We start from the raw sequence: 24,872 nt of genomic DNA, 5'->3' as shown, positions 1-24,872 counted from the left end.
GCTGAGATTGCTGTAAGAAAGCCAGAGAAGTTGCCCACACAATTACCCTGGTGGGTAATTACAGTAACCCTTTGCAGCCCTCAAAAGCCCATTGTGTTGCTTGCCATTTCTTCAGCTGCAAAGTGGAAAGATTTCCACACTTGTGAGGGACCCTTTTGGGGAAAAGTAAACAAAACGCCACAGTTTCGAAGTGAAAAAGCCAACGGCAAGTGAAGATGTCCCGGTGCCGGCCTCAAGTGCTGGTGCTCGGTGCCTGCCCAAGGAAACTTCTCAGCATCAGGCTGAGCTGAGCACCGTGTTTCTCTCACTGGCTGCGGCTTGTCTGAAAGCTACTGGGATTAATACTGCTGGAATATATGGCTTGTTTAGCTATTTTTATTGACCTGTGAATATATCTACTGTATAATTTATTGTAACAGTAGTTCAGTCCTGTGATGTTTGCTATAGAAAATCTTCACTTCAAGCCAGTGGGAAATTTTGCTAGGGTGAGGAGTGCAGGCCTGGCCTCTGCTTCGCCTTTTTTCTTTTCCATTGCAACACAATTAACCTTTTCATTAGAAGAGCTCTGTTCCAAATAAGCAAACTCCTCAATGTGTATTACTGAGCCATTTCAAGCTGTCTCTTGCTTTGGAACAAAACATCTTTGTTCCAGCCGTGCATGACATTTGAAGACCTATTTATACAATGTGTCAGCTCCATTTGTTTTCTTCATCTTGATATTTTCCTCCGTATTTTTGGTTAGCCATCCAGATTGCAAGGAGTGAGGTTTCCTCCCGCGTTGTTCCAGACCGAGGCACTGGCTGCCTTTTGGCCTTTCTCCCCTTTTGCGGGCAGAGGTGAAACAACCCAAAATCAAACACAGTTTTGCCCACTTCATCCTCTCTGCACTGAGATTAGCACCACCGGACAGCTGAGGGATGGAGCGCACGTGAGAGCTTGCAGAAGGACCTGGTATTATTACAATTTCTCTCTTGATGCCCTGTCTGTGGTGACGCTGCCTGCGGGATGCACGTGGCTGCAATCCCTTCTGATGGAGGGGACTCTGTGAGGGCCAGGTTTCCAAGTTGCGTCACTAAATATGCCCTCCTGCAAAATACCTTAAATGTTCATAATTTGTCCCAAGTCTCTAATCAGCCCTTCTTGTCTGACAGCACAAAGCCAACTGATACAACAAAACCCAATATAAAATAAAAAAAAAATCTCCTTATCAAGATGTTGAGTAATAAAATTTAACATCGTCCTAACTTTGGTACTGAATAAGTGTAAATAATCATGGGATTTGGTTCATCCTCTCCCTTGTAAATAATTTATCCAACCTGGGACACATCATCTCCTTCCAGAAGGGACCCAGGGTAGTTCTGTCCCTGCTATTCAAGCAGTGACATAACATCTCTCCCAGCGCTGGCACTACCTAGTGACGAATGAAAATTTAAGCCATCTTTGAAATCTTTTATGCAACCTGCCAGCTGAAGGTTTCAAGCTGCTTTAATGCATGCAGGATGCCAGGGAAATACTGCAAGCCTCACCTTAAGGAGAAAATGAGGCTGAAGGTGCCAGCCCAGCAGTGGTCAGCCTGGGGGTGCAATGGCAAAACCCCATCTGCTCTCTCCAAGAGTATCCTCACCAGGAAGGTGAAACAGCTCCATGCAAGCAAGCCTGCTCCTGCTGGCTATTATGTGGTCACTTAAAGCCTTTGATAAGGCCAAGCAAGACTTCAGCATTGGCCTTGTGCTTCCCAATCCATGTAAGATGAGAGAGAAGGTTTGGGCTATAAGATCAGCTATAAGATCAGCGATTAATCTTCAGAGCACCTCACAGTTGTGTTTTACATAGGCACTCACACCAGCGCTTGGGAAAGTGCACAATCTCTGCCGAACGCAAAGCTGCAGGTCATTTTCATTCCCAACACTGAATGTGTGCCATATTCAACCAGACTGCAACCAGCAGCCCCGGTGGGTGGTGGATGGGCTTCTGCTGTAAGGAGAGGAGGTGGTGGCACGTGAGGAGGAATGCCTTCAACACCTTCTGCTTTGAAAGCAGTGCTTGCAAGCTTTGCTTTGGGTTCCAGCGGCTGGGCTAGAGCTGCGTGCACAGGCTCGCTCGGCACAAATGAAGCCAAGGCATCCATATGCTGTACATTAAGAGAAAGAGCGTTTGATCTCCTGCGCACTGGCTCACTGCTCAGATGCTCCCTCTTCCCCTCTTCCTCTCTGCAGCAGTTTCCAGGAGTACAGAGCCTGGTGTCAGAACCTGTAAGCCTGCCTGTGTTTATCAGCTCTGTGATGGGAACGGCAGCATTTAACACGAGGCAGTTGAGAAAATGTTGCTGGCCACAGCTGCAAAACCTGCCCTCATCTTTTCCATGATGGTGGCAGAAAAGAAAATTCCTCAAGTTGTATTTTCCCATTTAGAGATGAAGGGAAAAGGACTGCCAAAGTGCATGGAATATAGTCCAACCGATGTAACGCCTGGGTTAGCAAAGCAAAACGCGAACTTCCCCCAAGTGCAGGAGTTGTGGCCATGCATAGCCAAGGCCACCACGAAACCACGGCAGTCCTGCATGGGCAAGGGACAGCTTGGGTAACACCAGGCTTCAAGCCTGTCACTGGGCTGATTATTGTGTCACTGCTTCACATGCATTTTTGAGTCATTTATTGCAGTGGCCAATTAATGTTCTGCTAAGAAGCTACAGGCATCTCTGATCCACATTGAAGACGCTGGTGAGATAGGAGAGGAAAGCTCCACAGCCTGGAGGACTTGCGGGCTCTTCAGCATTGCCCCATTTGGGTCGGAAACCGGGCGATACTGTAACTTGGAAGTGGTACAATGAGAGACATGCACAAGCAACCAGGTAACAATAGAAATGAGTTTTATTTTGTAAAAAGTTATAAAATGAATATTGTACAAAAATAAAGTCTGTAGAGAACTTTGGTTGATTAACACAAATGACTGAGACATAAATCGCAGGTGAAGTAAAAAACTCCAGAGAAGCACACTCCTGTCTTCAGTAAGGTCTAGAAAATAAAAAAAAATCACAAACTTTACCCTTTTGTATTTTGAACATAGTGATTCGCTTTGGTTGCAGCTTCTTCAAGCTGCGCAGAAAATGCTTTGCAGCAAGTTTTCAGCAGCTGGGGCAAGTGAAAGCACAACTGAGCGCTGCACCGGGGCGACTGCCCAGCGGCGCAGCTGACCCTCAGCTTCACAGGCTTTTACTGCCCAAATCGTGCTGATGCTGGCGGCGGTGCCAGCTGTACCACCCCTGCCCACCGTGGAGGGTAAAATATCCCCATCTTGACAGTGCAAGAACCCCCGTGGGTGGGCACTAGGGGCTGCCCTCCGTCCGCCTAGGAAAGCAGCGGAGGTCAGGGCTACATTACATTTCATATACCTTGTACATCTTTCTAGGCCTGTTCTGGACTTTTTTGACCTTTAGACCCTTCTTCTGTGGTGCCCAGAGCAAAATGAGTGCAGAGATGCATGAGATAAAATGTTGGACCATCACTTTTTGGTTTTCAGTAGGGATTATTTTCTTTTTCCTGTTGTTTTTGTGGGAGTTGATGCTTCACTGGTTATCAGGTATGTCTAGTGACCTGCACTGCTGCTCCTTCAGGAAAAAAGTCTCCAGAACGAGAGCTTGCATTAGCGGTCAGGTATGAATGCCTTTGCTGTACAACCTCCCTCATCCTAAGGAAACTCAGACTGTTCTGCTGCGTGGGTATGATCCTGTAACATTTCAGCAAATTATACATAACACTTTGTTTATTTAACACAATTGTTTACCTGCAGGCTATATTAAATCCAGGGCTAACTAGTAAGAGGGATTTAACCTCTTCTATACGGAAATATGGAAGGAAAAGCTTAAATAAATATAACAAGAAATTATAAGGCTAAATGTGATTATTTTCCATTTGTCAATAGTTATATGAGGTCAGTTGGCAAAAAGTGTGAGAAAAAAATATGGCTACATTTTAAATATGACTAGAATTAGTTTTGCTAACAAATTGCTAATGTTGAGCCAAGTCCTGCAACCCTCACTCGTCCAGAGCTATTGCTGCTCCTGTGCATGTATGACTGCAGTAATCTCCAAAAATATTAGTGAACAGGAGGAAGGGCTGCAGGCTTCAGCACTACACTTTGTGAACATAGTCAGGATTTTATTTAAAAGAAAAAAAGGTAAAGTAAGTGATTTTTTGCATTCAAGTTAACACTTTCAATCAAAAGCATGGACCGTTGTTCCCAACTTCATTGTCTCTCTATATCTTCCAAGCACCTTCTGCTTTGGCACCTTTGAAAAGAAACTTCAATAAATAAGGAAAGGAGACTCATTACTGAACTGTAATAAATAACAATAACTTAATCTCAATAAATATCTTCTGTATATTTATGTCTCTGAATGGATGCATTGCATCAAGTAGTCTCTGCTCACTCACAATGACCAAATAGAAATGTAGTTACGCAAGTGACGTTAGTCCTTTGTAAACCAAAAGAAACATGTTTTGTGTAGGCCGGGCTTGTTATTTCTCTTACTATAGTAGGAAGAAGTGCTTAAAAACTCAACTTGTTTCCATAGGTAACAGAAGAATGAAATCCTACACTCCTTTTGAAGAAACACGAGATGGAAATCACCAAACTTAACCAGTAAGTGGAACTGTTTTGCTTCGTATCAATACTGACCCTAGAGAACTTGAGCCTGGGAATTTTGATATTTGCCCGATATAGCATCTTACGAGGTTAATCTTACTATAGCTTAGAAATTGTCCTAAGAGCTTAGGAACTGCCCTTCAATGAGCAGTAACACAATGTCTTTCAGTAAAGCTGAGGGCACAGGGGATGAGTAAGGTACTCCTAAGCTACTTCTCAGCTAAGCTTCCTGGCACGGAACTACAACACAGCATGGTACAGCAGGGTTGTGTTTTTAAGCACATTCCTCATGGATCTGAGTCTCACTGACGGTGGACTGTGTCAAACAGCAAAGGGAGTGTGCACGCCATCCAGCCGTCGCCATCTCCATCCGAGCTTTTATTTACTTTCCTGTAGGATGTCAAAAGCCTCCATCCTCCCACGCCGCCTCGCGCCCACCACCCTGGGCTCGCACGACCCCTCGTTCTGCATTCTTGGTCCTGTTTTCTCCGCTCTGAGCAGACGCTTCCCCGGGAACCTTGGTCCCTCTCTTTGCATCGTAGCAGGAATGCAAAACTGGCGCCGCCTCTGGCGTGCGGCCATCAGACGCATCCACACCTTTTTGCGGAATGTTTTTTCAGTATGTGGTAAACCAGGTTATCGTCCAAAAAGGACAGGTCATCATCAAAGGCTGTGGGTCTGCAACAAGCTTGCCTTACTTTGTCGGTGACTAGTTTTTTCTTTCTGGTTAAGTTCTTTAGAATTTTGTCATAGGTGGTCTCGGCTGCATCACAAGATCCACTGCAATACCGGAAAATTAGCTCTTCTTTGGTTTCGTATCCCAAATCCAAGTCAGTCACATTTAAATGTATTTCTGTTAAGACACATCCCCGATTTTTGCCCTTTTGATTCCTTCTTCCCTTTTTGCTGGAATTCTCTATGTTCATGGCTGCGTTTTGCCGGTTTCTCTCCCGCCTAGAAAAAACCGGAGTCTGTTTATCCGGTGACCTCCTCAGTCTTTTAATGGTGGCTTGAATAAAGTCCACTACCTCATCAAACTGATCTGGATAATCCTCTGGCATATTAGCTGTTTGGGAAAGAGAGAAAAGGCTTTGTCACACAATAGCTGTCATTAAGTTTGTCCATTTGTGGCTCAAAAATGTTAGACACATGCAAGCTGCTCTGCCCATCACTTCAGAGTGCATGCCCAGGACGCTCAGAAATCAGGGAGAATTTGGCATGGTTCAGATCATCATGGAAACTCAATTGGAGAAAAATAAATGAGATATGTATGCATCTCTGTAGGTGTCTGCTGATACCTGGTAGTACTCCGGCTTATCTTTCAATATTGAATGAGCCCTGTCAAAATCGAGGGAAGGGAATGCATACCATAATACGAGTATTAGTTAATGGGTGGATGAAGCTACTGTAGAGAGGTTATACAGGCTCTTCCCAGCAAAGCAGCAAAAGGACAAGGTTTCTTCAAAGCAATTTTGTGATTATAATTGTTAATTGTTTTCTTTTCACACCACGAGCAGTTAGTATTGCCAAAGCCACCTATCGATAAGGTTTTTTGGGCAGAACAGAAAGAGGAATTTCCTGGGGTACTGGTCTGAACTATTATTCCTGGCTGAATGCTTGCTTTTTTACTGCTTCTAAGGGGATAATTATTATCAGAGCTTTTGAAAAATTTCTCACAGAAGTGTTTTGTATCACAAGATGCTGATTAGACTGAGTAGAAATAGGTCAGAATAGAAGTCTTACGTTAATTTTCAGGGAAAAGTTATTAATGGGTTTTCTTTTTATGAAGTTAAAATACCTATTTCATTTTTCACTTGAAATATACTCTACCAGTGATAAATTATTCAAGTAAATTAAATGTTGAAGTCAAGGAAATGTTTTGATACTAGCAGAATGAACTTCTTCAAGAAGGGTGAAATGGAATATGCTCTGAAATGTTCTCAGATTTCAGCATTTTGAAATCTTTAAACTTTCCATGGACTAAGTCCCTCAGTGTGATCTGCTCTAGTGAATACAGCAATTTAGCGGAGGGTAAGGCTGTCAGAAGCTTGTGTGTAGGTGCCCTTATGTGGTATTATTAATGATTGTCTCTTAAACACATAAACTACTTTGCAGTATTGAGGTTTTTTTTCTTATTCATTGTGTCAAAAATCAAGACTTGAGGACTCACTTCCTTTGCAGTAAGACCTAAGAGGATGCTTCTTTCTGTACTTAACTCCTAAGTGCCCTCCCATGTCACAGACCAGCATCACGCACCCAGCCCCGCATGTACGGGAGCTCCATCTGCAGAAGGACCCCTACAAATATCCCAGGAACTGCAAACATCTGGAAAGGCATTACCCAATGCAGTGCACCTAGCCAGGGGTTGGTACCTGCATTAAGCCACAAAGGCTTTCACCCAGTCAGCTGTTGCGATAGGAACAGCTCTTTAGGCAAAGGCTCAGCACCACATTTCCCTAGCGAGCACTGTAACAGACAGAAGCCCTGATGGGAGGCCAGGTAGCACATGTACCCAGCCCACACGTGGTGGCATGGACTCTGTTAACAGCAGAGAGGAGGACTTGAGGCTGCCTCCCATTGCCTAGTGAAGGTGCACCTTCATATCTTCAACAGAAGCACCAAATACGGAGGAGATGGGGGCAGCAGGATCCTGACTCTGTTGGTGCAAAAGTCTGGTGAAACACAGTGTATCTGCAGGTAAGAAGGAAAATGGACCCCTCTGCGAAGCAGCCACATCCTAGAGGCCCCCCTCCATGATAAAACAGTAATGGATCAGAAGTATACAGTTTTTCACAGACGGCTGCATCGAAAGAGTACAGACTGGTAAAAAAGTAATGAAGACAAGCAATCTTCTACCTTCACATAATGAGGATGACACATGGGAAGTGGGATCCTATAACCTGTAGAGTTGAGGACTACGAAAGTAAATTACACTTTGTTTTATAAATATCCATGTAAAAGGCAACAATCTCGCAAACCAGTGATTGCCAAAAGACCTGAAGGAGGGATGGCTGCTATCTATACAGCTATATGGGACCTGAACATGGCAGGACCCTGCACCAAGCCCCATATTCCTGTGACAACAATGGTAAGTGCACCCTTCTTGCACTCCTCTCTCATTACCTCTGTAGCAGTTACCAAAATACCCACTATAAGACATATCTACTGGAGGCGGGTAGCTTGGATAGATGTATCCATTGGATGCACCACCAGCAGGACAGGCTGGTCTGCCTACACCATGTAAATGCCGCCCTACTGAGCAAGGCCAAGGTGATGGGTCAAAGCGAGAAGGGGTAGACACCTTGCTAGATTCAGTCAAGCAACACGACCCATGTGGAACTGGCATAGCCCCAGTTGCTGCAGTACCAGATTATTAGCGTTCAATGAAATTCATGCAATTGTCAACCATCAGGAAGGGGACAAGAGCTTGTTACAGGGAAATCCAACATATATGTGGAGATTCTTGTCTGCAGCCTTCAGCTTCATACTTATGCCAAGCCTGGTGTGCTGCCAGTGCAGCGAGGGGAGTAAGTGTCCCCCACTTAAGAAGGGAGAAACAAAACTGTGGATTACCTGAAGAGGTAACAACGCAACTAGGCACATCATTTTTAATCTGCTTGCAATTCAGGTGCAAAAATATCACCTACACGTGTGACAGTGCTATATCCAGGAGTCTACTTTGGTTAAATATTAGTCAGACAGTTACAGGTTTCAAGCACTGTCCTGCCCATGCCAATCCCAGTATGCCCTGGAGGGCAGATAAAGAGGAGGAAAGACCCATGTTGTGGACTGTGTCCTTGCTCAGAGCCCATGCTGACATCTACCCTGGTTCATGCATGAGCACTACCCTAACTGCACTAAGGAAGCTAATGTTGCTGAGAGCCTTCTGCACTGCGAGCGGCCTACAGCATTTAAGGTGGAGGAAACAGGCCATAAAAGAGCCCTATGCAACACTTCTAACACAGGCATGGGGTGTCAACATTCCAGAAGGTGGAAGCACTAGGGCAAAAAGCACATCAAGTGATCAGGCCAACAGAGTATCCAACTTGAGAAGCCCTACCTATACACTTGCTGCAAACAAAAAATGGGGTAATCGGCAGCACGACTGATCCCGCTGATCTCCCCGTGGCTCTAACACAAACCATGCAAGAAGTGCTCCAAGCTGTAACCTGGGATGAGGTGTGCATGGCCAATATGTTTAATGGAGCTGGGGATCCCTGCCCAGCTGATCCCCTATTGTAACATCAGGCCACCTGGGAGACTCATTGGGAGTGATGCCAGCACTATGAGTACGATGAATGCAAATTTTCTGTCCCCAGGGTGGACTGAAAATATCCCAAGCAGATATCCAAATCTGTTGAGAGGACTCCTGCAGTGACCCCCAGTATTTGAAGATTTCTTCACTGGAGGAGACACAAGACACTTGGGTGATCTTAGGGAACTGGTGGGAGCAGTGGCTGCAGAGCCCACCTCGAGAAAATGTGCTGGACCTATTGACTGTGGCTAGTGTCTCCCCACCTACTACCACACAGGCTTTTCTGTGGCTATGTGGGTACACAACATTAACACAATGGCAGCTGCATTACCGGGCTACTAGTGAGTCTTTGCAAGTTGCTGTAAGAAGCAACACTCTTTGCCGGTGGAGCTCCAAACTACTCATGATCGATGCAACAATGCGCTTTTTGGCATCTTCCAGGTGGACTGCCAATGTACGCCAAGTTTTCTTTCATGATTTAGCACCGTTCAAGGAACACCTCCAGTCCTCGCAATCAGCCAGCCTCTGGCTGGTACAACTCTGACTTATGATACATTCCCACAAAGCCAAGTTTCAACACAAACTCGGTAGCACGGGCCTGTGCTCTCAGTACTGTGTCAAGTGGAGCTGGACCCAGCAACCACTGAACCATGGACCCAAGCTAATTTTCTGCTGCTTAATGCAGAATAGTCATCAGCATGACTACAAACAGTCGCTAGGAGTGGCTTGCAAGGGTTTAAAGCAAACCTTGATGGCCAGGAGTGAAGTGAGAGTTGACTTAGCAGCCTACGCCAAGGTGCAAGTCATGACTCAGTAGGGATATTCAAAGTACAGGTGTGAAGCCTGAGAGCCTGAAGAAAAACGCGGTAAAAAACTGCTGAAGTAGGACCCTGGGCAACCAAGCATTAATGCCAGCATTAACACCAGCGTGGCGGGTTGAAACAAGGCTCTAGAGGTAAGTGCTAAGGAAGCTACCACCAGACATCATACATGAATAAGCAATAACCACTGACCAAGGACTAAAGACCATAAAAGGCTAATGGACAGAAGGGAAGGTGGAGAAGACTGGCAGCAGGACCACCCCATCCTGATGGGCACTTGGTAGAAGTGCTCCAGGGATGCTGAAACCCCTGTGCTCCACAGCCACCACACGCTGAGCACTTGTTTGCCCTCTGCGCTGTGGTAAGTGCAAAGGCGGTGCTGAGCTGAGCTGCATGGCCAGGCAACACGACCAGGCTCACAAGGGCTGCCTTGGCATCGAGTGCTGGTTTGTAACCTGAATAAAGCCACTCGATTGAGGGGTACTTAGTTACCCCTCTGTCTCCAACACTGTTTAAAAAACGTTTATAGTCTCAGAACGAAGGTCAACAGCCCAGCAACTTTGCTTCTCTAATACTGCATGGACTGCGCTGACCCTGACTGTGCAGCAGACAGAACTTTCCATGGGGATTTCACACCCCTGGGAGAAGCACATATTATTATCCCTTCCTGTAACATACACAATTTGCATGTGTGTATACGTCTGTTGTATTTACACATACACACATATCTAATTATACATGCACATATTTTTTCAAAACAAGCTAGTTTACTGACAACGCTTGCCTTCTGGTGGAAAAGCTGAGAGAACAAACACATGACAGATGCCTGTCACACTGTGCAAAGTGCCAGTAGAAAACGCTCGGATACTATGGCAATCCAAGCAGTAAAGAGCTCTGAGCAGCAGTCCCCGAGTCCAGGCTCCAGGGAGTGAAGGAATTAGAACCTAAAAATCCAAAGCCACTTAGCATAGAACAGGATGGAGTGGGACAGGATGGGATGGGATGGGATGGGATGGGATGGGATGGGATGGGATGGGATAGCCCACAACAGCATGTGCTCCATATAGGTTAGCGAAGGTTGACTCACACATGCGATGCACCTCAAAGCAGGTGTTTTCCGAGGGAAAAGGACCACATGTCCTGGAAATGTAAAATCCTCCCTCAGGGAACATGGGGCCTGTGTGTATCTCGTTCACAATGTGGGAAAAAGGTGCACAGACTCCGCTGGGTCAGTGTGATGTGCTGAGCCCCGCCACCTAGACCATGGTGCCATGAACACTCACAAGGCGGGTGCAAAGTCACGAGGTTTCATTTGGGTTTAATGTCACGTTTCTGAAAGCTGTTTCCTGCCTGTCCAACTCCCTGGGGAAATCTCCTGAAGATGGTCTGTGCGTGGGCACGTATGTGCACATGTTTTTGCATCGCCTCTGCCTAGCACCCGGCTGGCAGGACTGCGGGGCCGGCAGTGGTGCCCGTGGGAGCTGTGTGCAGCGTGTGTGTCCTGCTCCCGCTCTTCTTGCTCCCCCGCAGCTCCCTTCCATGCTCCCTCTTCCAATGCCCTGCCAAGGACCTGACTACCCAGGCAGGAACAGGCAGAGCCTTTTCCTCTGGCGGCAACCAGAGCATGAGTTTGCTTTCTAGCGCTGGAGTATCAAGAGTGGGGGGTATGGATGGCAGTCCATGTGCCAGTCTGCCTCTGGGCACCTTCTCTGTCTCCCATGTCCTGCTGAGCCAGGGCCCTTGATCCACCAGGAGTTTCTCACATGACCAGAAAATTAATAAAAAAGCAAAGAAGGAAAGAATGGAACACCACAGGACTGGTGCACATGGGAATCTGTAAGAGTGACCAGGCTGGGGGCAGAGTTGGTGTCAAATGTCCAGGTCTCCAGGGGTCAAACAAAAAAAGAAGAAATGAGACTAATTTAAAACACTGATTAAACCCCCAAGAATATTTGCATCTTCTGCTTGCTGTTTGCAAGCCCTTTGCTTGCTTTCTGAACCTTTAGGGCACCCTCAGATCATAGCTTTGACCCAACCTCTTAGGTTAGGAATGTCCTTCTTGAACGCAAACTGACATTTCTTGCCTCACTGCTGCTCTCTGGAACCCGAAGCTTTGACCAGCCTGTCCCCAAGCCAGTCCCTGTCCCTTGGGAAAGAGCTGGCAGCACATAATGGCACAGGATCCTGCAGCCAAACACCCGTGGTTCTCCCCACTGGAGCTCTGCTTGGGGCACGCAGGGAAACGTGCCTTCCTCTGGGCATCTTCCCCAGGGCCTGCCTCCGCCGTTCGGATTAATTAGAGACACCGTGTGCCAGCAGGATCAGGATCTGACACCTGCACTTTTTAGAAGAATAAATTATACAATGTTCAGATAGACTTCTACATAAAATAGGTCTAAATGAATATCCACACCAAACTCGTCAGTCTCCATTAAGAAAAAATTGGACAATTTATTTCTGTCTGTTCAAATGTGATCACAATTACATTGTGTATAACTACTCCTTTGATTTCACTAGCAGCAGATTTATTTTAAAGCCAAATATTCCCCCGCAGTGGCAGTAACCCAGCATGGTAGAGCAAGAAACCCTCAGTTTGTACCTGACCACAAATTGATTTCAGTGGGAACAGATGGATCTTCAGCTTTTGAGAAAAAAAATCCAGTTACGCATTTTGGTGCCTGGTTATGGATTTAAAAGGCTAACTACAGTCCCTTCTGACCATACTGTCTTTTATGGTTTACCAGAAAAGCTTAAATACTACTAATTGTAAAGTAAAAATTTATATAAGTGGATTTTTTTCTCTCTCTCTTTTTTTTTTTTAATCACATAAAACTTGATGTTTTAAGTTATTTGAGACTGTTTGTACTTTATAGAATAGTTTTCCATACTGATCTTGGGAAAATGTAAACACATCACTGCAGCCTCATTTGGCACTTTGTATATCCCGACTTAAAGAGATGTAATAGAAGTCACATAAGGTATACTAAAATTATAAAATTAGATTTTTGTTTTACATTGTAGCTTCTATGCATGCATTTGTGGCAATGTATAGCTACTACATCAAAATGTCAAGCCAAATATTTAATAAAATTACCAAGATATTTCATTTAAGCACATCTGTCTTTCAATTAGAGAAGCTGAAACAGCAGCATTCAGACTGTAGTTTAAAGTACAATTTCAAAGTTCAAGGGGGTTAATCCAGCTCATTATAACGGTAGGCATTATTTAGAAAATTCAGACCTAGATCTGTGTCAGGATCAAATGGCCCTTTCTCAAAAACAGTTCTGGTACTTTAATCCGAGCCCTTCATAACTAAAATATTTTCATTTCCTTTCTTTCCCAGTTATTTTTTAAGTTTCCTCCAAAGTTATACTCATAAGTACATTTCTTCTTAGATCATTTGCTAGTGGGAAATAGACAATGAATGTGCCTCTAACAGTGACTGCAACGAATCACCCCCATTTTTTTGTTGCTTATGAAGAGTACTCCGGTGTACCACTTATTCATTAGTCATATTTGTATTCAGCTTGATTTGCAGTAGTATTCTCAGGTACTTATTATAGTGGGCATGCCCTGTCTGAACACAGGATCCTTCCATCTCACAACACAAAGACGTACTTCAGGAGATCCTTGGAGTAACCTGTTTGTGGAAGCGCGACCTTAGTGAGGTTAAAATTACTAATGTGATGATCATTCTGCTTTGCAAAGTAAAAAAGCATCAGCTGTGGCAGGAATAAACCATTTATTTTATCGATAATGAAGTATTTTTCATGGAAAACAAAGCCTATCATGCAGGCATCAAAGCAAAGGCAGGTGTTAAAAATAGTTGTGCTGAAAGGTTTTCAGGATTTAAACAATTAAAATATCACATCTGAGGAATGACATTGCTTTCATGCCTTGCATGAAAACCCAGGGGGCCGACGGTGAAATGGAAACCGGTCGGTCATGTCCATTAGGAAATAGAGCACCAAACACACCAGGGCCAGCTCATCTTTAAATGTTTAATACAGTTCTGGTTCACTGCCTCACTCCTGGCCTCACCAGCTCCCACGACAAGCTGCATGCCCCCCTTCCCATGCCGAGGGCCCTCAGAGATGGAGCCTCTCACCGGTGTCACTTGTCTCTCATCAAGGCAAAGTGCTAAGTAACCTGGAGGATGACTCCAGGGCCGCTCACACCAGTCAGGTACGGTGAAGCAGCACTGGAAAAAGGCACAGTGTTAACCTACCTGGTGTGCTTGTTCCTAATGCAGCGGCCAAGTTTTGTGTTTGTAGCTCACTAGCTAACCCTGCCGCTTCCCCTGTGTCAGTCATAACGGCTAATCTGCAGAGTACTTTGTATTTTCACACTGCCATGCTTGGCAATGCCTCTCCTTGCTTCCTTTGCCTGCTTTCTCACAGGTATGAAACACTAGTTCCCACCAGAAGAAGAAAGGGGAGAATGAGCAGGACCACCGTAACTGCTGCCAGCTGGGGAAATTCCCTGAGGGCAGGGGGAAACAGCAAGGTCGGATGAACTGGGAGAAGTAAAGGAAGCTGACCTGCCTGCAAGAGGTTCTTCATCCAGTCCAGGTGGGGTTGTTCACAAGATCCTGCCTGACTTTGGGCTGGAATCGGGTGCTGGATCCCTCCTCTTGCCTCTCTGGGGTGGGCAAAGGAGTGTGTCTCATCTGGCAGACAAGCAGCAACGGAGCAGCAGGAGGACATGGTCTTGCCTCTGATTCAGAGCTTGGAAAAACCAGCTGTGGAGCACGGAGGAGCAGACAGCTTCTCAGTGGTCACTCTCGAGGTTTTGTGACAGCTCCTGCAGCAGCTGCCAGGAGCCCATGCGCACTGGGGATTTATTGCAGGGGGCTGTCTGGGTACTCGAGCACCCACGAGGCAGCCTCTGCACCTGAAGAAGTTACGGCATAAAGAGTGTAAAAGGGGGAAAAAGAAAAAGTGGCAGAGCCCTGCCCAAAGGCAGTGATGGAGCAGGAGCCAAACCTGGGCAAGGCACATATCTGTCTGTTGTCTCCTCACTTAAGCCCTCGTACCTCTCCAAATCCATACCATGCTGAGTAAATATCTATCTTCCCAGCAAAACCTGGGTTTATGCTTAATATTTGGTTCTGTCCCAACCCTGCAAGAGCCTCAGATGAGTATGTATGAGTGGCACCTGACACCTGTGACCTCTGTGAACAAGAATGCATGCAGCCAGCTAAGGAGCAGGGCACTGACTTTAATGGAGGAAATACTGTTGGTAGTAAAAAGAAATTCTCTTTAGCATCCCTGGTGCAGAAGTGATCCAGCCCAGCCCTCACATACATCAGTAAAGACCCACATCGGTCTCCCAGCCTCACTTTAGTGCCAGCTCACTGAATGGGAACAGCGTTCCTAAATAAATAACAGCTGTTCCCGGACTGCCTGTGCTCTTACCCTGCATCTCCCGATGGGTTCTAGGGGTGTTCCCAAGGAACAAACACAGGCAGTAAAGCAGCAGGAAGGGAATTTATCTCAGTCTCTTCCCTGGGGCAGTAAAGCAGAGCCATCCGGGCGAAACCATGGCTGATGACCCTCCTGCGGCAATCTCTGCTGCTATCAGATTTTGATCTGACCTATAAATAATACGTGTTCTTCCACTGTTGCCTTTCACTACCTGCATTTCAATGTGTTTACAATAGGAAAGATACAAAAAGTTTTAATATTGCAGCTTGGAAAATGTTATTATTATAACAATCAGACCCTGGCTCTAGGGCAGGTGCTACCTGCTCCTCTGCAGATGGTGTCGTGTTGGGATGTGTGGACCACGGCCTGCCAGGCGGCGCTGGCGTGTGCTCAGAAGAGCAAGCTCCTTCCTAGCTGCTACGCTGGATCCACACCTCCTTGTCAGAAGTTTCCTGAGTAATAGCTGGTTTTCCCAAAGAAATCTTACCTACTTGGGATGGGAGCAGATGTAGCCCAGCTGTTTGTATGTAGCTTGTTAGTTAAGGGGATACAATCAGCTTGCCTCTAAAAACGTGGCCACCTGAGACGTTTTGGCATGCTGCTGTAATGCTGCCTGGCCCCGATGCAGGAAAACAAGTATTTTTGATTTCAGTGTTTGCTTCTTTTGAAGACTATTCCTGCTCAATAATCATTAAACCATTTGTACAAGTCCCACTGACTCCAAAGAAATGTACCTGCAGGTTTCAGTTTAAGTGCTGTACCAATACATATAGCCTAAGTCATACAATGTGGCTTTATTCCTTAAAAAGAATGCTGATATTTGAAATGACTCACATAATTAATTTTCTGTCCTTGATCTTAAAACCAGAAATATTCTAATGTGTATTTTGTGTCTCAATGCTTTGTTCGTACCTGTCTCAAGTAAATCTCTTTGATTCTATTTTCTTCCTTCTCTTTGTAATCAGGACTGGATTTCCAAGAATCATTGAAATCTTTCCTTTGGTTCCCCTTACCAAATACTACTTGATCAGAAACTACAGCTGTTTTTGCCAAAAATTACAACTGTGCAGTGTCAACCATTCTACCAGCACTAATGTGGCAGTGGCCTATTTAAATGTCTGAAGATCCTGAACATGGTTATGCTGCAATATTTAGTATTCTTCTTTTATTACTCATCATTAGCTTGTTACCTCAGAAGTACGAAAATCCACCACAAGTGTAGTTATGTGCGGTTTGGCCTAGGTACTACAAGTTTTAAGTTACAGTTCCTTGATACTGTACGGGGTGATGAATACTAGATGTTTGCACTGGATGTCCATCCCTGATCACCTCCAGTTGCAGGGGATGGAACTCTATGGCCCCGATGGCTTCTCTCAGCCTCTGTAACCTTAAATATTTCAAACCTACTTCATGCAGTCCTCATCAGGAACAGTGTAATTTACAAGCACATTGCAACCTGTTAATCTGAGGATCATCCTCCAGTGGACAAATAATGCCTCTCCCATCAATCCATCAACAGTCACTACACAGCTGAAGAAACCTTTCAAGAAGGGTTTTGCAGCTTGTCTTCTGCAGACCCTGAACACAGGGATTTCTAAAACATATTGAAGAGGTCTGTGAAAGCGGTCCAAGAAAAGCACGTTCAGGTATGTTATCTAGCAACCCACACCTGCAAAACATCTAAAAAGGACCCACGCTTCCACCGGGAAATTTTTTAGGTCCCTAAATGGAAAAGCAGCAAAGGCATAAAACTTTAAACAAAGGATAATTCTTAAAATGCGAATAAAACCATGCTCTCTTGCATTTCAGTCCTTTTCTCCTTAAGTCCCAGAATACTCTTCGCAGGAGTATATTCAGTAGTTAAACCTGAGACTGCAGAGAAATCAGCTTCTAGGGCTACATGCATCTGGATTTTACCAGATAAGCCCTGTTCTTTCTTTTTCTAGAATTTTGCCCACAAATGGGCCAAGTTGAATGCTTGAGATTTCTAAATGCCTAGACGACCTGGGCGTGAGCATGCAAACATACGCTGGCCCGGGGGCACAGGCACGTTTGGTCTGACAGTGGCTGGGTGCACCGGTGGAACTGGGTACGCACAGATCAAACAACGCAGGGTGGCACCTGCTCCGTGTGGCAGACACCTCTCCGACGCACGGGATTTACTGTAACTTCTGGGTGTCTTAGGCTAAAGCGCACATGCCACACCATAGGTGTGTTGAGCAGGAAAGCCTGGGCAGAAACATGAGAGTTCTGGTTTGTAACACTGAATGTGCCTAATAAATATTGTAGGGAAGGAAATGCATTCAGCTGGAAGTATAATTTAATACTGGTTTTGCCTTAAAGAGCCCTACAATATCATTTATTCTAGATACTTTCCACATTAATCAATAATGTTGCAACTAAATGCAGTAACTTAACATTAAATACGCCTTAACAGGGCTACGAAGAATTTTTAGAAGAGGTATAACGCACACATACCATGGTGTATTATAGCATGACAAACATCCCAAAGGAGCTCCAACAACAAATTACCACATAGTGGCCACAAAGTAACTCAGACGTTATGCAAAAAAGCCCCTTTTCCTCCTTTTAGGAGGGTAAAGCCCATGGCGAGATTTTTCATTTTTAATTCTACATGCTTACCATCAGTCTTTACTAAAGACGCTCGCTTGATCAAAAGATTATATATCATATCCTGGACCTTAGGATACTCCAGTCCTCACATACATGCTGATTATGGCCATACAGCAGCACGCACTTACAAAATGTATTTGCTGGAAACCGTGTATAAGCCAAACCAAGTGCTTGGCTCCCTCTGCGCTGTCATGCTTCTGAAGCTGCTGACTTAGTATTTAGTTTATAATAATTTGGTTTATATTTGTTCTGTTTGCAGTCACTGTTTAAGCTAGCTCTGTCCTTCCCCGAGCAGACGAGCATGAGGGAAACGAAGAAAGGGTTTTCTTACAAACCTTAGGAACTTTAGTACCCTTCTTTGTGTGAACTAAGCTATGTCATGAACGCTGATGCCTAAAACACTTGCGAACCCTGGATTCATCTCAAATGCACTGCATTTATGGAGGCTACTCTCACTCCAGCCTCCAGTCCACTAAAAAATGCAGAAGACTGCAATTGCCAACACCCTCTGCCATCTCTAATTACTGCCCTGAACAGCAAAGGTCGGCACATTACACCTGATCAGCCCAGGAGGTTAGGACCTTGCCCGTAGGCTGGAACGAAGGAAGGTTTCAAGCCAATCTGAAAGGGATGGGGTAACATCAGGTGACCTCAGAGCACTTTGCAGAGAAAGCAATCCCATCAAATGAGAACACAAAAAGGTGTCAAGGGCCTGGGAAAACAGACCTGTGCACTGTGAGGTGTTTGGCCTGTCCCTAGGAGCAGGACATGATCTCACAACCCTACTAACCCCTTCTGCAAGCGGTGTATGGGAGACCCAACCTCTCTGGAGTGAGACCAATGCACACCTTGGGGCGTGACGGCTGCTCCCCACCCAGCCTGTGCAGGGAATCACTTTCGGGGAGAGCAGGGCACCCCTCTGTGAACCCACGCAGCACCCAGTCCTGCCCAGCACCCACACGCCGACGAGCCAACGTGGGTGGTAATGGCACTCCCACCGCTTTGTGAGCTGCCTCCTGCAAAGGCAGCTGACCAAGAGTATCTGCAGTGGTATTAATACATGGCAGGTCCACCAGCAGATGAGACGGGGAGCTGCAAGCACCCTGCTTGCTCGTGGCACACTGCCCTCTGCTTGTAAGAGAAACCTCGAAGAGGAGAGGGAAGCCTACATGGTGTAGATGTCACTCTTCTTGTGTATGTCTTTTGTATGTTGAAGGGTCCATGCCACCAAATGGTAATCAGAGAGAAACAAATATGTCAAAGACACCGATGGTGGTGACTCGAGCAAAGTGCTGCTGTGCAGCTGTGTGCCTGGATGGGATCAGCCTCATGTGCTCTGTGTTTGCAGACTGCTCTCCAGACACCACACACTTTTAAATCAGCTGAAAACGGCGTAAAAGTGGATCAAAGTATTTCACTGCTCTCTTACGGCCGCCTTTCTGCAAGTATCCCCTGACTCATCCCACTTGGCAACGTAGCGGAGAGAAGAGTTTCTGACTTTTGGGCATGGGTGCTGCGTAAACCACCGCCTTGCAAAGACCACAGGAACTCCCCGGGTTTTCCCCGATTTCTGTTGTGAAGAACAGCACTGCTTACTTTCCCCTTGCAATTAGGTCCATCTATTTGTGATCCGCAGTGTTAAGAGACGGAGACTAACCTATCAGCCCTTTCTCAAATGACTCTCCTGGGCAATAACCTGTGACCCAGCTCTGCTTGGCAAAGCCTGTGCCTGTACCCCAGAAACAGAGATTTCTGGAAGAGGCTGTCTGTTGGTACTACCATAGCTCACATAAAACACGGGTTATCTTTCTTCCCATTTCTTGTTTACCCAATCCACAGCAAAAAAAGAGGCAACAATGAGAAGTTTTGGACACCAGCAACAGGCAAGACCACTATTGCTGCCTGTTCCCTTGAGCTGCTGCGGAGACATCAGCTCACCAGGAAAACACATTCCCAGAAGTAAGATTCAAGATAAAAGCAGGAATCATACAAACATGATCACCCTGGAAAGATGGAGCATTAACGGTCTCCCTCCTAGCAGCTTCTGCTGGAGCCACAAACTGACTGGCACCACTTTCCCCCTAGTGCTCTTCTTGCCACCGGCGCTGTGGCAAGCCTGTGGCCTGAAAAGTCGATCACTGCCTTTTGCAGGACAGTACCTATCCTGCTACACAGTTCGCCATGGAAAAGAAGATGACCGCGTGTGATGGCCCTGCAGCCCTGGCAGGCTGGAGCCCTGGGAGGAAGGACTTTTGGCCGACCTCCCTGCGTGGAGGGGCTGAAAGGACGTCAGGGGCTGCTGGTCGGTGAGGGGAAGGAGCCCGGGCTGGGACGCACGGAGGCGGCAGCCTAGGCAAGATTCCAGCAAGGGGGAAACACAAGTAAGAAAAGGAAAGAGAGAAGACTAAATGGGGGAGGACATAGATGTGTGCGCAAAAGGGGAGATGGGTGTTGGGGAGGGGATGAAAGCGGAATCACGGCACGCAATTCCCCACTTGGTGCCTCCACACTGCGTTAGTCCAGCCGCTCCCGGAGAAACCAGAGCGGGGCCGCCCATGGCTGGAGCTGCGGCAGGCGCAGGGAAAGGACATGCCTCCAGATAAGGAGATAAAAATGAATCCCAATTACTGGATACTGTCTGCGTCCTGCAATGAGCTAAACAGGGAGGGCTGGGCAAGGGCAAAAGGAGCAGCCTCCAACCTGCATCTGTGCCTTTGCCAAGTGAACATCTTCACAGTTCATGGGAGTATTTTGGCACTTCTTACGGAGTCATATTAACTCTCACTTTAAAAAGCCACCCGAGTTAGTGTAACACTCACAAAACACTGTGAAAATCCTGTATCTGCTATTGTAGGAGACCTATTATTAGCGAGGCATTATTATTATCTGTCATTTGGATTGTAAGCTGTCTTACTGTGAGCCGTTTCACGTGGATTGCTCTGCACCAAGCTCCCAACCCTGCCACTGCTACTCTTCTGTAAATTTCCACACGGACACACTAATTTCAGTATCAGGATCCAAGTAGGATATAATGAAACCCAGCAGCACTCCAGGATGTGTGCAGTGCCTCCCACCATGGAGCCCAATCTCCATCAGGACTTGCTCCCACTACAGACAGTGAATAATTGCATTGGCAGCTCTGAGCAGGGAGAGGAGGCTGAAGCAGTGGGGAAGCAGTTTCAGTGCCTGCACTGCGAGGTGTATGTACCTGATGCTCCTCTGGGCTCCTCTCCACACAAATAACTTTCCCATCTCTCCAGGTTTTTCAACCAAAGAGATCTTACTATGGCCAGGAAGGTAGGGCTGGAGGTGGGGAGGGAGGTGGGGCATTGCCACAGCCATTGCCAACTCCAAGCTTTGGAGGATGACTTGGTTTGGAGCTGCTGGAGCCACACCAGAGCCAGTGACCCTGCCTGGGGGAGAAGTGGGGGCAGAAAGTGGAGGGGGCCCTTCCCTCACCCTGATGCCTGAGCAAAGGGGAGCAGGTTTAGCAAGACAGACAGTAGTGGCTACAAAGGGGAATGTTTCTTACAGTCACTGTGCACAGCATAGGGAGGCAGCAGGCTGATGGGGGAGAGATCATCTTCAGGCCCCTCTACCACTGAAGGGGGCCCCTTGGGAGGCGTCTTACCGGTGGGCAGGGGCGAGGTGGAGACCGTGTTGAGCAGCACCACGCAGACAGCCACAACATCCCATAACTTCATCTTAGATCTCCTTCCAACACGGGCCCCTGGCAGAGAGGAGAGGCAGGGTTAGCTCCCAGCTGCTGCCGCTCCCCCAGTCCTGCCCCCTCCTTGCCAACCAGGAGACGAAACTGAGGCAGCCTTGCACCCCGGATCAGCCTGGTCCACCCTGGCCAGGCCCGGGGACAGAGCAGAAGGAAACAACCTGTGCCCAGCGCAGCCTCCCACTCCATCGCCTCCCAGAGCATAGGCGGTGGGCTCTGCCCAGCCAGCAGTGAGGGAGAGAGCGGTGCAGGATGGCCTCCAGCCCCTCTCTGCCCAAGCGAGCTGCTCTGGGGGATGTGGGCAGGCAGGTCCCACGAGCCTTTGCCCATGGACGTGTCCCTGTGCTGGCAGACAGGTCACCTTGTGCCTGTCCTCCTCCAGCACCCATGCGGCGCCACAGCACCTGTCCCCGGCTGGGCCACAACGGACTGGCCTGATGTGGGGTGCGGGGCTGCGTGGATTTGTTGTGCTACAGGCAAATCTTCCTTTCCCTTTCCTTCTCTTCTCCTTCCCCTCTCCTCTCCTTTTCCCTTTCCTCTTTTTTTTCCTCTTTCCCCTTTCCTACCACCTTCCCAGTCCTCTTTCTCCTTCCTTTGCCTCTTTTTCCTTTCATTTTTCTCTACTTTCCTCTTTCCCATTCTCTTCACTTGTCATCTTTCCTTTCCCTGTCCTCTTCCTTTTTTGCTTCCTTTCTCCTTTCCCTTTCTTCTTTCCTTTTCCCCTCCTCTTCCCATTTCCCTTTCTCTGTGTTTTAATATTTCTGTTTTCCTTCCTCTTTCTGTTCCTCCTTTTCTTATCCCTTTCCTCTTTGTTTCCATCTCACTTTCATTTTCCTTTCCTTTTCCCTTCCCTTTCCTTCTCGTTTCGCTCGTTATCTCTTCATCTCCTCTTTTCCCTCTCGCCCTTTCCTTTCCTCCTCTACTTTTCCTTCCCTTTCTTTTCCCTTCTCCTTTCCCTTTCCTTCCCTCTTCTCTCCTTTCCTTTCTCTTCTCCCTTTCCCTTCCGATTCCCTTTTTCTCCTCTCCTCCTCGCTCCCCGGTCGCCCCGCCCGCAGACAGCCACGACACGCACCCGATGCCCGCCGCCGCCGGGGGATCACAGCTGCCCCCAGCCCGGTTCGCCCCGTCCCGGACGGGGGCACAGGGCAGTGGCCGGCCCGGGGGGGTGCAGCCCGACCGGGGGGGACCCTCGGCGGGTCTCGGTGCGCGCCCGCCGCCCGCTTTCCCCGCCGGCCGCTGCCCTCGCGCCTCGGCGGGTCCGGGGGGCTGCAGGGCGGCCCTGTGCCCCGCGGGGGAGAGTGCCCGCCCCGGTCCGCCCGCCCCGCCGCGGCCCCCGCCTCGCCCTCACCTCTGAGCTGGTCTCGTTGGACCCGAGATGGACATTAACGCCGGGGAGCCGAGCGGCCGGACGGGCGATGCATGTGGGCCAGGTCGGGATCCGACCGCCGGGAGCCTCTTTGCGCCGGGGTCGTGGGGGGAGACGTACGGAGAGGGGGGGGCGAGGTCGCAGGTCTGGATGGAGAGGTGGAGGGGATCCGCCAGCACAAGCCCCGGCGGCCTCCCCCGCCGCCGCCACAGGTGCTGTGTCCGCGGCAGGAGCGGCGCCGCGGGGGTCTCTGCCCGCTCCGGCCCCGCAGCCGCGCTCAGCAGCGGCGGGAGCGGCCCGAGCCGCGGGGAGCGCCGCCTGGCAGCGGGAGCTGGCTCTGGGTGCTGCTCTTGGGACCCTGCCTGGAAATCTGAGAAAGACACTCCATCAACAACTGCGGGGAGTCAGATGAAGACATCAGGGCTCCTGTAACGCCAGCTGGTCCAGCACCGCGGGGAGCCGCGCACCGCTCGGACACGCAAGCAACGGCGGGAAGAGGGGGGGGAAAAAAAAAAATAAAAAAGGAAGAAAAACCCCACGAAAAAAAACCCACGCCAGCTGAGGAGGGAAGGGAAAAAAAAATAAAAAAAAAAAAAATCAAACCACCCCCCTCAGCTTGCTGGGAGAATCAGAGGCCGGCGCTAGGATCTGTACAGCCGGTAGCAGCAGCAGCAGCAGCAGCAGCGAGGCTTCCTCCTCCAGATCGGGGGTCCCGTCGCGGCGAAAGCTTAGATCCAAGCGGGGAGCGTGGCGGGACCGGCGGCAGGCCGGGCCGGTGCCGGGGAGCCTCCGCTGCGGCTGGGCCCGGGCGCGCCCGGCTCCCCGGGGCCGACGGGGCTGTGCGGGGTGGGGGCGCGGAGCCGGGCGAGGCGCGGGGGGGAACCGCGCCGGCGGGCGGAGGGGAGCGCGGAACCGGACGGGCGGACGCGGGGGCTTTGCCAGGGCGACTCGGCGCCGCAGATGGATTTATAGGGCCCTTTGGCAGTGACGCGCCCTCCGCTGATTCGCTTTCAGACCCAAACACACGCTGGCCCCCCGCACCGGACCCCGCGGAGCCTCCAAATATCTCCCGGCTGAAGTCACCGGCCCGACATACCGTGAGCTGCGCGGCCGCCGGCGCAGCCCCGCGGCACCCGCTGGCCCCGCGGCGGCGGCGGCGGCTCCGGGGGCCGGGTAACCCAACACCGCGTCCCCCCCCAGCGCCGCTCCCGCCGCCCGGTCGGACGGACAGACCGACGGACGGCGGCGGGGAGGCCGCCCCCTCCTTGCCCCTCGGCGGCCGCAGGTGCCGCCGGCCGCGGGTCCCCCGCCGGCAGCCGCGCTGCGCCGCGGAGCCCCTCCGCCCTGCCCGGCCCCTGCGCGGGGGGCGGCGGTGTCACTCGCCGGAGGCCGCTGCAAAGTGGCTGTAAACAGTCTCGGCTTTCAGCCCTGCGCCGTGTATTTATGACTCACCCAGTTGTCCGGAGGTATGAGGTCCCCATGTCGCCGGTGCTATGAGATTAACGCGGCGCAGCCCGGGCGGGCGGCGGGGGAGCGCGCAGGGCTTGTGCGGCGGCCGACGGACCGCTCCCTCCGTCCTGCGCTGCTCCTTTTCTTTTTTTAATGTGCTTTTTGGTTTTGGATTTTTTTTTTTTGTTTGTTTTCGTTTGTGGGAGGTGGGTGTGTGGAGGCGCTGCGGTACGAGACGGAGGAGAGAAACCCCCATCAGACCAGCCCGTTCCCGCAGCGCGCCGCGCCGGGCACCGCAGCTGCGGGGACGGAAGGACCCGCGCAGGGCACGGTCGGCGGCAGAGCTGCCCCGAAAGCTGTAGCCTGGCTGCGGGTTTGTTTCCAGGCTCCCCGCCACTCTCCCCGCCGTGTGTGTGTATGTGTGTGGTTACGGTGGTGCACCCACACGTGTGTGCGCACCGGATCGTCCCGCTCTCCCGGGAGAGGCGAGCAGCCCCCGGCAGCCCCGCCGGTGGCCGCTGCCCGGTGCCGGGCCCCACCGCGGGGGCGG

General features: G+C 49.1%; 1 protein-coding gene across 2 annotated transcripts; it reads right to left on the bottom strand.

Annotated features, from left to right (window-relative positions):
• Window positions 1-2,927: 2,927 nt before the first annotated feature.
• GDNF (glial cell derived neurotrophic factor) lies at window positions 2,928-24,061 on the bottom strand. 2 transcript variants are annotated; one of them, XM_063320749.1, is made up of 4 exons: window positions 23,970-24,061; window positions 22,856-23,243; window positions 21,313-21,510; window positions 2,928-5,710 (listed from the first exon to the last, which is right to left on the bottom strand). In XM_063320749.1, exons 3-4 carry the CDS (start codon window positions 21,482-21,484, stop codon window positions 5,226-5,228), a joined length of 657 nt encoding a protein of 218 aa, XP_063176819.1. In that variant the 5' UTR covers window positions 21,485-21,510; window positions 22,856-23,243; window positions 23,970-24,061; the 3' UTR covers window positions 2,928-5,225. The 2 variants fall into 2 exon arrangements, with proteins under 2 accessions (XP_063176819.1, XP_063176820.1); XM_063320750.1 differs by lacking the exon at window positions 23,970-24,061 and having other exon boundaries at window positions 21,412-21,510; window positions 22,856-23,956.
• Between the last annotated feature and the right edge of the window lie 811 nt (window positions 24,062-24,872).

Source organism: Chroicocephalus ridibundus, chromosome Z, assembly GCF_963924245.1.
Source record: "Chroicocephalus ridibundus chromosome Z, bChrRid1.1, whole genome shotgun sequence".
Classification (NCBI taxonomy): Eukaryota; Metazoa; Chordata; class Aves; order Charadriiformes; family Laridae; genus Chroicocephalus; species Chroicocephalus ridibundus.
This window is presented reverse-complemented; position numbering and strand designations above follow the sequence as displayed.